The sequence below is a fragment of the Rhagoletis pomonella genome, unplaced genomic scaffold, assembly GCF_013731165.1.
Source record: "Rhagoletis pomonella isolate Grant_MI unplaced genomic scaffold, Rhpom_1.0 Rhpom_scaffold_00010, whole genome shotgun sequence".
Lineage (NCBI taxonomy): Eukaryota > Metazoa > Arthropoda > Insecta > Diptera > Tephritidae > Rhagoletis > Rhagoletis pomonella.
This window is the reverse complement of record NW_023458564.1, coordinates 33,919,331-33,935,737: the sequence shown is the minus strand read 5'-3', so window position 1 is coordinate 33,935,737 and position 16,407 is coordinate 33,919,331. Positions and strand designations below refer to the sequence as shown.

General features: G+C 36.9%; 1 protein-coding gene across 1 annotated transcript; it reads left to right on the top strand.

Annotated features, from left to right (window-relative positions):
- Nucleotides 1–13,201: 13,201 nt before the first annotated feature.
- On the top strand, nucleotides 13,202–14,964 carry LOC118746349 (zinc finger BED domain-containing protein 1-like). The gene is made up of 2 exons (XM_036480204.1): nucleotides 13,202–13,235; nucleotides 13,307–14,964. The coding sequence occupies exons 1-2, from the start codon at nucleotides 13,202–13,204 to the stop codon at nucleotides 14,962–14,964; spliced, it is 1,692 nt and encodes a 563-aa protein (XP_036336097.1).
- The last annotated feature ends 1,443 nt before the right edge of the window (nucleotides 14,965–16,407 follow it).

Below are 16,407 nucleotides of genomic sequence, written 5' to 3'. Positions count from 1 at the left end.
ATCAGCTCCTCGCCGCCGTACTTGAATAGCTCGGCTGGCAGGCCGTCAGCTCCAGCAGCTTTGTTGTTTTTCAGCCGCGTAATCGCTATTCGTACCTCGTCATAGTCAGGCGGTGGGACAGCTACTCCATCATCATCGACTGGGGACTCGGGTTCGTCTTCCTCACTACTTTCAGCGCTGCTACCATTCAGTAGGTTATAAAAGTGTTCCCTCCATAATTTAAGTATATTCTGGACATCGGTCACTAGGTCGCCATTGTTGTTCTTACAGGAGTTCGCCCCGGTCTTGAAACCTTCCGTAAGTCGCCTAACCCTCTGGTAGAATTTTCGGGCGTTCTTCCTGTCGGCCAGCATCTCAAGCTCTTCGCACTCACGTATTTCGGCCTCTCTCTTCTTATTACGGCAAATACGTCTCGCTTCCTTCTTCAGTTCCCTATAACGGTCCCACATGGCTCGCGTTGCGCCCGATCGCAGCGTGGCCCTGTAGGCGGCATCTTTTTTCTCTGCGGCTTCTTGACATTCCTCATCGTACCAGTTGTTCTTTCGGGCTCGCTGAAATCCAACTACTTCTTCGGCGGCGGTACTTAATGATCGGGAAATGTGGTTCCACTGCTCGCGTACATCGGATTGTTGAAGAGTGCTCTCAGAGAGCAGGTGTGTGAGTCGAGTGGCGAATAAATTGGCCGTCTGTTGTGATTGCAGCTTTTCGACGTTAAGCTTTCCTTGCATTGTTGGGCGCACATTTTTTGCTGCACAGAGGCGGGTGCGTATCTTGGCTACAACAAGATAGTGGTCCGAGTCGATGTTTGGCCCTCGGAGTGTACGTACGTCCAAAACGCTTGAAGCATGCCTTCCGTCTATCACAACATGATCGATTTGGTTTCTCGTTTTTCGATCTGGAGACAGCCATGTAGCTTGGTGGATGTTCTTATGCTGGAACCTAGTACTACATATTACCATATTTCGGGCCCCGGCGAAGTCGATCAGCCTCAGTCCGTTATCGGACGTTTCGTCGTGGAGGCTGAATTTTCCGACAGTGGCGCCAAAGATCCCTTCCTTGCCCACCTTGGCATTAAAATCGCCAAGCACGATTTTGACATCGTGTCGGGGGCAGCGCTCATATGTACGTTCCAAGCGCTCATAGAAGAGATCCTTGGACGCCTCATCCTTCTCTTCCGTCGGGGCATGGGCGCAGATGAGCGAGATGTTGAAGAATCTAGCTTTGATGCGGATTGTGGCTAGACGATCGTCCACCGGGGTGAACGCCAGTACTCGGCGACGGAGTCTCTCTCCTACCACGAATCCAACACCGAATTTGCGCTCCTTTACGTGGCAACTGTAGTAGACGTCGCAAGGCTTCACGCTTACTTTACCTTGCCCCGTCCATCGCATTTCTTGGATGGCGGTGATGTCAGCCTTTGTCTTCCCGAGGACATCAACCAGCCGGGCAGAGGCACCTTCCCCATTAAGGGTCCGGATATTCCAGGTGCATACCCTTAAATCATAGTCCTTTATACGTTTGCCGTGGTCGTCATCAGAAAAAGGGGGTCTCATCCGAGGCTTGTTGGAATTTTTCATTGGGCGGGGTTTTAACGTGGCGGGACCCAAACCCAGCGCACGCGAAGTTTTACGCCTTCTCACTTTAGCTCGCTCCCAAACGGGTGTTTGGTTGCTACCCAGAGGATACGTGGATATAAATATCCGGACGTTGTGAGCTGCGATTTGAACCGTACGCACAAGAATCGCTTCTGGCCACTCCCAGGTGAATGGCAGTCAAAAGTTTTCAACTTCTGCGCACGGAACCATCCATATAGTAGATATACATATGAAAAAACACAGCAGCAATAAGGCGGCCAATTTTCCGAAAAGCACCAGTACTACCACGGTTAAAATTTTACCGGTTAAAATTAGACATTTCTTTGCATCGAAAATGCTAGCTTGAGACCAGTCCCTAAGTAACCGTTCTAGAGATAGATAAAAGCGAGACTCTCACAGATTTGTACACTGTACACACAGAGTGTGTTTTCTAGAAATTTTGATCGAAAATGAGTTCTGCTCAATAAAAAATTTCCAAACACCACTGTCAAAACAACACGTCCTGTCTGAATAAAAGTTTGCAATAGATATTAAAATAATTCAACGATATTAATAGAAAGGTGCACACACATGCATTTACATATGTATGTACATACAAACGAGCACCAATTAATTTTATTTAAAGAATGGCGTGTCGTCTATTTCCGGTGTGGCAAACGTAGTACATAGGGCGACATCTAGATGTCATCTACCTCGCCCTATTCACTATGCTTTTTTATAGGAGCTTTTCAAAGCTTTGCTTTATGGTGTCGGACACACAACATTGAAAGTTTCTGGAACACAACATTGAAAGTTTCTGGAACACAACATTGCAAGTTGATAAAAGCGTTGTAAAATGTTATGAATTCACTGAGGGAAATAACGCATAGTAAAAATTAAATATTTTTTATTTGATTATCATTTTAAAATCTTCGTATTTAAAAATAATACTTTTATACCGTGCTGTGTGGTTGATTCAAATACAACATTTGAAAGGACACTTAGATGTCTGGCTGTAGCTTAGTGCGCAAAGATGCTTGCCATAATTTGTTAATTGCTAGAGGGTCAGTTCAAATCCCATTGCAGGCAGCATGGAGACAATTTTTTTTTTGTTTATCTTAATCGTTAAAAAGCATCCGTGAAGTGCAAAACGCTTCATTTTAATATTTTGTTTTTATTTAGCACGTTTTTTTTCTTTAATTCTAAATTTTTTTTCTTTCAGTGTACGATATTTCGACAAATACTGGATGCAAATTGTTGAAAGTTGGTTTGCGAAGTAGTATTTTGGCATAAAATAAGATAGTTATGAAATTTTTGGAAAATGGGCGTGGCACCGCCCACTTATTATGAAATGTTATCAACTCGCAATAATGATCTTGCTTAATAATTTGGATGCGCTAAAAGCTTCGAGACATATTTTGCCTTCCGTTGTTCTATTTCCGTTCGTACCTCTGGTATTCTAAAGTCGCGGTGAATGTTCTCATTTCTCTCTCATTTGTCTCCAAAACCAAAATTGAGAAGGGATGACTGAAAGTCGTTATAAATTTCATCATCTTCTCACCCTATCGGAAGAAGTAAATAATACCAACAAGTAAAAACGACCGTCGGAACTGTAAATGCTAGTAGAGCAGTACTTTTGCCATCTTCAAAGCGATAGCGAGGATCACAAGTTGTTCGTTGTGCTTCAAGCTGATGATTGCGCTCTGCAATGAGAGACCGTAAACTTCCAACGACTTGCCTCTTGATTTGTTGATGATCATCGTGAAGGTCAGAACTATGGAAAGTTCTTTGGAAGCATTGGGATTCGTGTATTCAAATCATCACTTCCTTTGTACTTTCCCTTGATAATCGTCTCATCGATGACGCTGCTCATAAGCCTTTTCATAGCCAACTTCGATTGTTTGACCCTCAATATTCCACAGCTGTTTTGAAAACAAAAGTACAGTCGATCTTTTTGCAACAAAACTATGGGAGTTGCTAGTCAATCGTACAGTCTTGACAAGCTGCCATAAGCTTTGTGATTTTGAGCAAGCGTTTAGTTCGTCAGCAGTAGGGAAGTCTCAAGCAAATCACTGGAGAATAGCCCTACGACCCTTTCATTGTAACGAAGATCTTTAAATGTTCTTAGCAGCGCCGTACAGTGTCGCTAGTATGTAGTGACAAAAATACCAAAAAATTAAAATTTTAAAAATTTTAAAAATTTGTCTACCCAAAAAACGCTAAGTCGCTAATTAAGTAGCATAATAAATGTTTTTCTTGTAACTCTATTTTTTTACTTATTTTCGTGAATAAGTGGTATTGCATGAAAAATTCGAATATAGTCTATGGAAGTATAGGGGTCGTTTTCTAGACTGCCTGTTAAAGATAACCGGTGCTTTGACTTCCTGTGAGATTTTTCGCTCACCGGCTTATAACAGGCAATCGGTAAAAAGTCGATAAAGCAGACCGGCCGCTAATTTTTAGCAGGCAGTCGAGAAAACGGCCCTTAGGGCCACTGATCACAATAAAGGGCAGACTGACTTACCATTGATTTTTGGTTAATTCGTATGGTTGAAGGTGTCACTCATTTCCTCAATATAAAATATTGTTCGATAATTTTTTTATATGGAGAAAATAAGCGACACCTTCAGCAAAAAAAAATTTCGAAAAATCAGCGATAAGTCCTGGCTTCCTCAGACTTGCATTTTATTATACTAAAATTTAATGGGCTAAAAAACAGCACACTAATTTTTTTTCTAAAGAGTGTAATTAAAAAGTGCAATATTTTAGTGAAAATTTGAAGAGTTTTCTTAAACCTTGGAACCCTTTGATTACATAAAAAAAAAGTGGTGTGTACTTTTAACTAGACCCACATACCGACATTTATCTCGACCCAGTTAATCCGAATCTGATGTGCGTTTGACTCGTATATCTTCTAAATTTTGAGCAAATTACGAAAATTTCGGATTTTTTGCCATTTTTTCACAATTTTCGCAATTAACTCGAAATTAAGGAGGAGTTCGAGTCAAACCGATCCGGACCTCAGATTCGGATTCAGTGGGTCGAAATACATGTTGGTAGGTGGGTCTGGTTAAAAGCACACAACACTTTTTTTTGTGCCGGTGTTATTTCGGTAAAATTTTGTATGAGTCCATCTGTTCTTCTTCTTATTTTATCTACAAACAGCGGATGAAAGTTAGTACAAATTTTTCAGGTTAAAGTTTCACCGTTTTTGAAATATTTATATATGATGTAATGTGGAACGATTTTCCGTCATCCCTTGTCAAATTTGGTTTGGAGACAAACCGGTTTCGGCGTTGTGCCATCTTCAGTGTCATTTTTCGTTCTGTTATATTAATATATCTTTGAGTTGGAAAATCGGGCATTTTCATGTATTTTATTTAACTGCATATACATAAGTACAAACGAGGCTATACTTAGTAAATTTTTTTTTGTAAAATACTTCCAAAGTACAAAGGTAAATTATGGCGTTTTCGTTTCTACAAAAAATGTTGCCTGCTTATCGCCCTCTTCTTAGTGTTTGTGCATAGAGGGCAAAGAGAAGGTTGCATTTTACGGTAGAAACGAGATCGGCATTATAATACTTAAAACAAAAAAAATAAAAATAAAAAAAACGGCAGCACTTTTTCCTGAAAAATTTTTCCTTTTCAAGGAGCTCACCCCCCTCTTCACAAATTTGTAATGGTATTTCTGGGACACCCTGTATATATGTTATATTGGGACGCGACACTGTGCGCCGCCAGCGTGTCAAATAATCAATTTGCACTTCTGCAGAACCTTCGTAATTGCACCCATCTTGGGGCTCTTAGCGTCAATCCAGTTTGTAAAATTTCGTTTAGCGTTGCCAAAAATTCGAGCGAAAGTAATCAATCTCATAAGCCGCCACAAACTTTAGTTTTAATCGTAAATGGATAACATATCGTAGAGCTCATACCTCATGCTGTCTCACTACCATAGCAACCATAAACTTTAGTCCAAATGCAACGTAAAATTCATAAGAGTAGGTGCCAAATCAAAACATTGGTGAAACACGGCTAAAAAGGAGCATCAGTTATAAATATGAAGTTCGGTTTCGACCTATCTGGACTTCTTTAATATTTTAATATTGTTGGTTTTTTTAAATATTTTTCTTGGCCAAGATATTTATTTATTGTTGCAATTGAAAGTAAATAAAGAGATACGTATGTATGTAGCTAGTCCACTCCGGTTTCAGAAGAGCATTCCTCTATTATATGTAAGCACTCTTATTTTTGTTTGTGCTGAAATTGTTATAAATATTGTATTGACACACTCACTACATCACTGTATGACTGTAGGTGGTAATTACATACATACTTATGTACATACATATATGTATGTAAGAGTTGAAGGGTGTTTTCGATTGCCTATTTGCAGCCACACAAAATTTCTTTTGCAACATTTAATTTTTTCTTTTTGTTCAAAAGGACGAACTCTCCATTTTTATTCAGCTTAGCTTAATGTTACATTGTTTGGTTTGGTTGTGGCAGCAATACATAAGTGTGCTGCATCTATCAAGTAGGCATCACTGTCAGCAATTTAAGCCGGAGCATAGCCATCATTACCACCATCACCAACAGATATTGAAGAAGCAACAGAGGCATTATGGCAATTTCAAACGCATCTCTTTCGCTCTGCTCTGATTCGCATGCAGGGCGGCGCAAACGAGAGTGGAGCATTGAGCCTAACTAGATAGTAGGTATTTATGTATGTACATATGTATGATTAGTAGAAAGCTCAGCGTTGAGTACCAAGTGCTGCCTGATAAGCGCGTAGCAATTGCCATGCACTTCAGATTCTGGCGATGCTGTTAACTTTAACGACCCTCATGGGTACGCGCAAGTAAATTACAACTTTGTACACAAAATTTAGCATCAGAAGTGTAGGGTGTTGACGATGGGAGTGGCGCGCCATCAGCAGCCCTCTTTTTGTTCGCCGCATCTGTTTATTATCAGTATATATGTTTTTATGTGCTAGTATGTATGTATGTATGCTATAGAAAGGAAGGATACAAGCGTTGAAGACATAAGCCAACTTCAGGTTGACAGCGATGAAGTTTTTTTGTTTATTTTTTTATTTTTAAAACAGTATACGCACGTGTGGATGTGCAAATTTATGTATGTACATATGTAAGTTTGGGTGGTCCTTAAATGTAGGAAGAAAATTTTAACACCAGATTTCTTAAGTCTCAACCCCTACGTCGATACCCATTGGGGACGGTTAAGGCGTGTCGCACATCCGGCAAAGTTCAGATTATCCTATGAAGACGTCTTAACCGTCTCCAATTGGGACCAAAATTTATATGTGATATCTGTGACCGTAGGGGGGGGGGGGGGGGGGGGATTCATTGGATTTTAAGGACCATCCTAATGTAGGTATATTAGGTTGTTCCAAAAAATAAGTGGATACTGTGTTTTGCGAAATTCACTACTATTTTTTCTTTTTATATTAACGAATTTATTACCTAAGTTTTATTGCTAATGTAAAACATTTAGCTAAGAAGTTATACCAAGAAAACAGCGCAGCACCACTTCTCACACATGAAAAATTCGTTATATGTTCGATACTCGTAATAGAACTTAATCTTTTTTAATCTGCGTTTTAAGTTTAGAGTTCAATTTTGCAATGTTGCAGGGCTAGTTGCAGTTCTAATAACGGTTTTGTTGACTTGAAGGCCATATTCCCGAAGCTATAGCCAGTCTTGTGGTCGCTCTTCGCAATAACGTCTAAGCTTTTGGTATACGAGGCTAGCCTGAAAAATTTTTAGCCTAATCACCTTTAAGTATGATTAATGTATTGCCTTGTGTGTCACTAACTGCTAATAGCCCTAGTAGTATAGATACCGAGCTTCATTTCATTAACATCAGTGATTGAGTCGTAAACATCAACTTGTGTGAGTTCTCCGCGCATTGTACGAAACTGGAGCTCCGTAGCTGTCATCAAATTCCCCGCAAAGAAGAACAAATCGCCGTTGGAAGTATTTGAAGCCGATAGCCTTGGTAGCTAGTGCTATAATAAGTATTAATTTATAATTTTAATTGTAATTTAATAAACAAATAATAATAATAATAATCTAACGTTAGACCGAGAATTCAAGCATGGCAGGGAGTCGCTGGAAGATGATTCCAGGTCAGGGCGTCCTAACACTGCCGTTACCACTGTTGTTTGAGATTGTGAATGTAATTGTGTTCATCGACTTGTTTCCCAAAAAAAAAAAAAAAAAATGAAGGGGAGGTCAAAGGAGTCCTGTTACAGGAACGACTGGCGTTATATTTAGCATTATTTAAATTAACTGAACCAAAATCGCGTAAGAAAAATATATTGAAGGCAGGGAAGATTCTTATATGAGTTTAATTATTTTCGCTCAACGATACTTATTATTATTGAATTTAATTTATCTACTTAAAAATGATAATTATTCATAACAACAACAAATTGAAATTTAGATCTGAAAATTTTGAGGCTTATTCCTTTTGATGGCGTCGCACAGAGGTGCAAACACGAAATTTATTATTCAGAAGCGTCTACAACCTACAATTCTTGACGAATTTTAATTTTTTTTGTAATTGAAAGATAATTCTTTAGAGGTTTAAGGATCTACTTTTTTTAAGAAAATACCTAACACCGTGACAAACTTTAATTAAATAAAAAAAAATAATCAGCGCGAGTTCTTAGCCGCTTGAAAGTTGCACTTTATTATACTAAAATTTAATGGGCTATAAACTGCATACCTTCAAATAAAAAAAAAAATAAATAAATAATAATAATAAATTTTCTAAAAATTAAAAAAAAAATTTATAACATTTTAAAATTTTCTTGTGTAGATATTTTTCATTTTAGTAGAACCCTATAATTGTTTTCAATTAGTGTTTATTATGTAACATTCATTAACAAGGAGAGAGTTTCTTTAAAATTGCTATTTTCCCTGCACTTTGCACTAAATAATTTTATATAAACAATTTTTAATAAGTCATAAAAACAAAAATAACAAAAACCAAATTTTACATAAACAAATGAAAATTTTAAAAAGTAGCTCCTCAAATCTCTTGCAAATTAAATTATCTTCTAATTACAACAAAAAAATTTAAATCCCTTAAGAATTGTGGGCTGTAGACCTTTTTGAATAGTAAATTTCGCGATTGCACCACTGCTAGTCGCTCTTTCTGTTAAAAATGCGTTTGAAATCAAGCCAATTTAGCTTTTGAGTTTTTAAATAATCATTATAATAAATAGTCATAATGCTTAATTGAAAATATACAATTTTTTTTTTTAGCGAAAATCAAAATAAAATAAAATAAATTTCTTTTGGGAAAAGCAATAAAACTCAAATATTAATTTTTATTTGTTAAACTCGAAAAATAAAAATCTAAGTAACTTATAAGAGAATATACATATAGGGTGATTCATGTAGACCTAGTTTATTTAATTTTAAATAAAACACGTAAAACAGCACTGGATGCCGTAATCTTTATTACCACGCGAAAGAAGAATCTCTGACATTTACTTTTTAAAAATAATTTCATTCATTTGTTAGCCGCAGACAGAACATAACCGTAAATAACGATCGCTACCGCACCATAGTAACTGCCTTTTTGTTGCCTGAAATTGCTGCAAGTGATGTCGGCAACATTTGGTTTCAGCAAGTTATCATTTGATATAACACCTCTGGATTTTTTTCTTAGGGGTTATGTGAAGTCAGAAGTCTTCGTCGATAAGTCAGTTATGATCTAAAACTTGGAAGCCAACATTACTCGCGTAATTCGCCCAATGCTGGTAAGAGCAATTGAAGATTGGACCTTCCGAAATGTAATTGCGACCAAAATTTAAATGAAATTATTTTTAAAAAGTAAATGTCAGAGATTCTTCTTTCGGGCGATAGTATAATATACCGACAACCGCTCCTGTTTTGAGTGTTTTATTTAAAATTAAAAAAGGTCTAGATGGATCAACCCTTTACAATACTTGCACCCATTAATTTGACGTATTTTGTTTTTAACATATTAATTTGACTCTCAAAAATACCCCATTCTTAAAAGTATTGATACTAAAAAAAAACTCGATCCTCAAATTATCCGATAGTTCCCAACGCTAAAAAAATCATGTAAAATCACAAAAAAAGTATGTTTGTGTAATCGAGAGTCTTTCACGACGCATAGAACACGTACATTTTTTTTAACTAAAATTATGATTCTTTTCCATCCCTGATTATACGGTATGCATATATAATGTTGCAAAAATCTTTTCTGGGACACCCTAATGTTCATATGTGAATTATAATTTTGCAAATATAAGTGCGCAGTTCGGTGTTTTTCGTGTGTAGGAAGCTTTAAAATATGTATTTGCCTTCATATAGAGAGCAAACATGCATACTCACATATGAGTCTTAAATAAGTTTTAAAAATACTTTTCCTAACTTAATGCAATTCGCTTTTAGATTCAGCTTACTGCGCAACAGAATTTCTTCGAATACATTGCTGAAATGAGAATTATGCCGCCGCTAACCGCGTATCATGTGGCACTTCTACAATAGCGACAATAGCTATTTAACGTCAAAATAAACGTTTTACTTTTGCGATAGCTATATCCTAGCACGTGCCTTTTTAAAATTATGCACTAAAAGTGACACACATTTAACTTGAGGAGCTTTTAAAGTGGCAACACCCCCAGATTTGTACACTCGCAGGCCATAATTGCTACTCGCAAAAAGGATATATTCTACATACAAGTACACACGTACTTATGTACATACATAACTACCTACATACGCTATAAATTTAGAGATTGTACTGATTCTCAAAAGCGCCAGTAGTTTGAGCTTTCGGCAATTGGTTAAGTATACGCATGGAAGGGTTACAGGAAGCAATAAAGCGAGAAACATCGTGAACAAATTTTACGTTTACTTAAAAATCGAGTGGTTGTCATAGTAATCATTGTAACAGCCGCAATCAAAAAGCTCGCAAAAGTAGACAATCAGATGTTTGTTAGTATGTAGATGCGCATATTGGGATATGTGGAAGGCAGATATGCTATGGCAAAATTATTGCAATTGCACCATAAGCACAATTCCACACACACACATTGCCATTACTGTCTGGCTTCAAGAGCTTGTTGGCTTTGCTTGGCTTTTATTAGCGATCGCAATTGCGATAGCCATTCTTTGTTTCGTACATAGTTACGATTTGTTGCTTTTAACGCGTGCGTTCCCGCGGCAATAAATATACAACAATTGCATTATTTCAACGCTATATAGTTTTCTGCACCGAAAACGCTCTACGATTTACCGCATTCTGGTCATCACACTGATTGAAGACTATTTGTTTGCAACATTGTCGGTTTTATGTTGCCGCGTACCATCTTTTCCATCATAACGTTTTTTCAATTCATTGACTGTGCTGAGTTGTTGAAATTTATCGCCCCTTATTTTAAGAGTGTTTGCGTTGCTCATGAAATCCGTTAAACTTTTAATCGCACGCGGCACTGCTTATAAAAAAGTGGTATGCAAATATCTACGAGAGGGACTTGAAAACAAAATGTTTATAAAATAACACAATGTCTCTTTGGATAAGTTTGTTTCTTTTGAAACTTTATACAGCAAACTATACACAGCAAAGTCATCACGAGCATTACGACAGCGATTTGCTCCTGGAGTGCATGTTGTACAGGAAGTTGTTAATAATGTAGAGAAAACAGTTGCAACGATACTAAAAAAATTACCAGAAATAAAAGTGTTTGAAAAAGAACAAATATACAGTGACTCAAATAAGTGGCTAGGTGTTGATTTTTTTAAAATATTCATAACGTTTTTCGAGTAAATTTTTTTTTGTTATTTTTCTATAATGACCAAGCATTAAGCAAAACCATATAGTTTCAAACTTTATAAAAAATTCTCATAAAAATGCCAAATTCTAAATCTGGATCTTTAGAACATTTTTGGGTCTGCAGTTTTATAGCCCAAACAAGTTCAAGTTTCAAACGGCTAAAAAATCCCGTTGATTTTTGAGAATTTTTGCACTTTTTCCATATAAGCATGAGTTTCTTATGAAATAAAATGTGGGAGACCGTTCCCAACAAATTCAACGCCAGTTTGTGTAAATTTCACTTATTATAGTATATAAAGAAAAAAACGCAAAAGCAATCTCAAAAAAAAAAATTATTATTCTCGAAAATCAACACGACTCAGACTAGAATTGTGGGGGCTATAAAACTGCTTACCCAAAAATGTTCCAAAGATTCAGATTAAAAAGTTGAAAATTTTATGAGAATTTGTGAAATTTTCCTTACTTGTATACAAAGTTTGAAACTGTGATTTATATGGTTTTGGTTAAACTTTAGACGGTAGTTTTTATAGAAAAATAACAAAAAAATTGCAGCTCGAAAAAATTTACGAATATTAAAAAGAAAACAGCTCGTGATCACTTGTTTCAGTCACTGTATGTAGTTGCACTAGTCAAATATTTCAAACATTTCAAGAAAAATTGGTTTGAAAGTTGGGTATTGTAAAGGTTCACAATATTTAACTTTTTAGTGATTTTCAGCTAAAATTTAGTATGCAGGCTACTGTGGGCACGAGAAATTCGAATCGGATATAATTTTGACGATAAATTAAATTTTTAGTTAACTTTCTATTAGAGTTCTGTACGTAACCAATAATGGGATCGGAGCTCCATGGTTTTTTTTTTTTTGACAAGGGACATGGTTGTATCAGTAATAATTATTATATATTTTCGTGATTTTTCTGAAAAATTTAGTATGTCGTCACCGCCGCGGTAAAATCTGCTAACTCCACTTTTCGGTAAAACTAACTTTTTGATACTGAGCGAAAGAGGGGAAATATCTCTACATGGTGGTGAAAGCAAATACTTTGTTTTAGTATTTAGAATCGTTAAAAATCATTCAAAATAAAATCTGCTAGCTTAAAAAAAAATAATTTTTTGCAATGAAAAGCTGCTAACTCCATAAATACATGATTTAGGTACTACAAAGCACCCACAGAAAATTCCGCACGAATTTTCGATTGACTGCGACCGTTTCGTGATGTTGGACGAGCAGATTTCCCAAGCAATTAATTGGGAGACTGATTAACTATACCACAGATGCATAGCTGGGTATTATCATAGAGGTATAAACCTACAGGATTCTTCTAGGTGACAGACCACACGTTTAACCAAATACCTTCCCTACAGTACGGGGGAGCGACTACAGGACTGTTGAATCGGTAGCTACCTGATAAACTCCGTCAATTACCGACCGACTACTTGCAGTGTATTTCATCGATTACTTTTACAAGGCAATGTCCTAGGCGGTAGTCACCATCGGTTTTCTCTGCACTACTACCGGGAGTTACTAAAGTAGTCACATGCGTGATTTATGGGCGCCCTCTGTCGTAGTTTTTCGCTATCCTGCTTACTAGTGCTGCAAAACTATCGATGGTACCATCGATGTTATCGATGGGGCCAATTCTTTAGCCACTATTTTACTTTGCACACCACTACGTCATATGTTTGCAAAGACTGAGGCAAAGTTTACGGTATGCTAAAATATTTCGTTTATTATACGTTTTAACTCAGGATATATTTCAGTGTGTGCACATTTCAGTGGTTGTGTTGAAAATGGAGAGGTTTTTAGAAGTGTTGGACGACAATGGTAAGATCAATTGTAGATACAATTTATTCTATATTGGCTTAGCTAAAATGTGTTTCTGTGTGTTTGTATAGATGCAAACGAGAATGATGAAAATAAAGAGCGCAAGGAAGTTGGAAAATCTGGGGCGAAACATGGTACTTCGAATGTGTGGAAATGGTTTGACAAAGTAAGTAAAACTACGTCAAAATGCCGCATTTGTAAGAAAATTTACAAGACTAGTGGTAACACCTCCAATTTAAGGGAGCACCAAAATCGCGTGCATCCGAATTATGCTGGGACAGAATGCAAAAAATCAACAATTAAAGACTTTTTCAAGGAATCTAATTACTATGAAGACAATAATCCTCGAAAAAATTTAATCGACAATGCAGTAATATCAATGATAGTTACGGATATGCAGCCTACTCGTGTTGTTGATGACGTTGGCTTTAGAAATCTACTGGGAGTTTTAGAACCGAGATATAAGTTGCCAAGCAGGACAACTTTCCAAAACGTCCTACTTGTTGAAATGTTTGACAACGCCGTGAAAAGTCTCAAAACTATGTTAAATAACATAAATTATTGCTCGATTACTTCTGATGGCTGGACATCAAAAAACAACATAAATTACTTAACAGTCACATGCCACTTCATTGTGGACGGCAAATTAAAAACAGCTGTGCTGTCAACTAACCCCTTAAATGATGACACCAACCATTCGGGAGAGAATATTGCGAGCTCTATACGCCATGTGCTGACTGAATGGAAAATCTTTGATAAAGTGACCACAATAGTAACTGATAATGCACAGAGCATGGTCAAGGCATGCAGACTGTTGAAAAAATGTCACCTGCCTTGTTTTGCGCATAGCCTAAATTTAGTTATGCAAGACGTTTTATCACATGATAATTTAAAGGAACTTATTTCAAAATGCAAGAAAATTGTGGCTTTTTTCAAAAGCAGTTCCATTGCATATGCAAAGTTTTGTGCAGCACAAGGCGAAAATCCGTTGTGCCTGGTCCAGGAAGTCACAACGCGATGGAATAGCGCTTACAAAATGATAAGTCGGATACTTGCAACTAAAGATGCAATTACATCTGTCATTCTAAAGACACACAAAGCGCCTAGCATCCTTAACGCCGATGAAATAGAGCTTTTGGAGGATCTTGATGATCTGTTTTGCCAAATGGACGATGCTACAAAAAGAGTATCAGCTGGAAATACTGTGACGATCTCATTGATTTTGCCAATTATCTATGGCCTTTTGAGTAACATCAAAGGATCCATTAAAAATTTGAAAACTGAAAAAGGAGCTGTTATTGCGAACTTTCTGTTAGATCGCCTCAGGGAAAGAATTGTGCCGTATGAAAACCGGAGCCCTGTGAGAAAAGCCACCCTCTTAGATGCTCGCTTCAAAAAAGAAGCATTTAGATCTGCTTCCAATGCAGAAGCTTCCGCAAAACTCTTGCAGGATGAACTTGCGGCAATGAAGTTGTCGAATCCAGTTGTCTTCACTGATCCTTCGGTTTCAACACTACCACAGACTGCCGACTCAACACAATTAGGAAAACGAGATATGTTTGGGTTTTTAAAGAAAAACCGTGAAGACAAAATAAAGTCTCAACGTGTTGACACAATTTTGACAATGAGACAATATTTTGAGGATGTAAATATACCTACGGATAGTGATCCTCTTGAATATTGGCAGGTAACTATAAAAGGCATTATTGTTTCGGAACATTATAGCTAAAAAGTCTTTTTTAGATGTCCGAACCAAAGTTTAAATTCTTAAAGGAATGCGCTAATAAGTACCTTATTATTCCTGCAAGCTCAACAGAGTCAGAGCGTACGTTTAGTAAGGCAGGCTACATAGCCAGCGACAGGCGATCGTGGCTAAAACCAAAGAATTTAAATATGCTAATATTTTTAAATAAAAATCAATGGCTGTTAAATTAAAAATAATGATATTACTATGATCTCATAAATATAAAGTTCCTTTACACTTACGTTAACCTGCGAAAAGCCAATTTTGGTTCTCGCGAAATTTTTTTATTGGTTGTAAGAAAAATAAATGAATACACTGTTTTGTTTTGAACTTTCTTACATAAACTTTGCTTTATTTTGAATTTTATAATGCTTTATTAGTTTAAACATGAATGAAAAGTTGTATTGTTTGAACTTTTATATCCGTCTAATTTATTATGTTTAAATAAAATACTATTTGAGTACCCTCTTTCCCTTTAACGGGTCACCCTACTGAATATCGATGGTTGTCTACAAAACTATCGAAAACCATCGATGGAGCCACTATCGATGGTTTTGCAGCACTACTCCTTACGACTGGTTCGACTCTGCACTACCATGTGCACTACCACGGGTTAATAGAAAAGCTACTTACCTAGGAGTCGGTGCAGTAGCGGTTCAAAAGTAGCGATTGACTCCAGCAGTACTGGAGGATTTTTATATTGCCAGATCGCTGTTAATGCTTTGGAGGTCATTGCTCAACGTGAGATTTCAATAAAAGCTTACTTCTTTAAAGACAGGAGAACAAGGCCGTCCAACCTCTTTCTAGCGAAGAGCACAACAATAGTTTTAGTTGGATTAGCGGACAGCCAATCTCACCACACCAAGTGTCAACGATATTCAGTGTCCACTGGCCACCCATCTGTTAACTAAGATGAGGCAATTATATATGTTAAGTGAAATGATGCAATATGCGTTTCTGCACATTCGATCGTTTGACATGGTAGCGACAATATAAAAAATTTTCACTCATTTCAATTCAATTTATTTTCACGTTGTTTGAATAGTGTTATGACGACACACATATCTGTAGCTCGTTTCTGTAACAATTCTCTACCAAGGCGAATTGAGATATGAATTCGCCGCCCTGTTCTCTACTGCTAATTAGTAGGTGAGAGTGACGTATTTTCTCTACCAGTAGAGAAATAATCGGTAGAGAAAAGTTACAGAAACGGGCTACAGAACAGGTATTCACTCAAATTCAAAAAATTGTTAAGCCAAACTCATTCATTTGTTTTGTATATGAATTATTCATATGCCGTTTGGAATGAATACATGCAGCCCTCTAATATGTATGTAACAGTTTCCAATTGGTAAAATTAGCTACTTAGCGGGAAGAGCTGAAAGCGTATCCTTACCCTTACCTCTTTATTTTAGACATTTTTGGCTT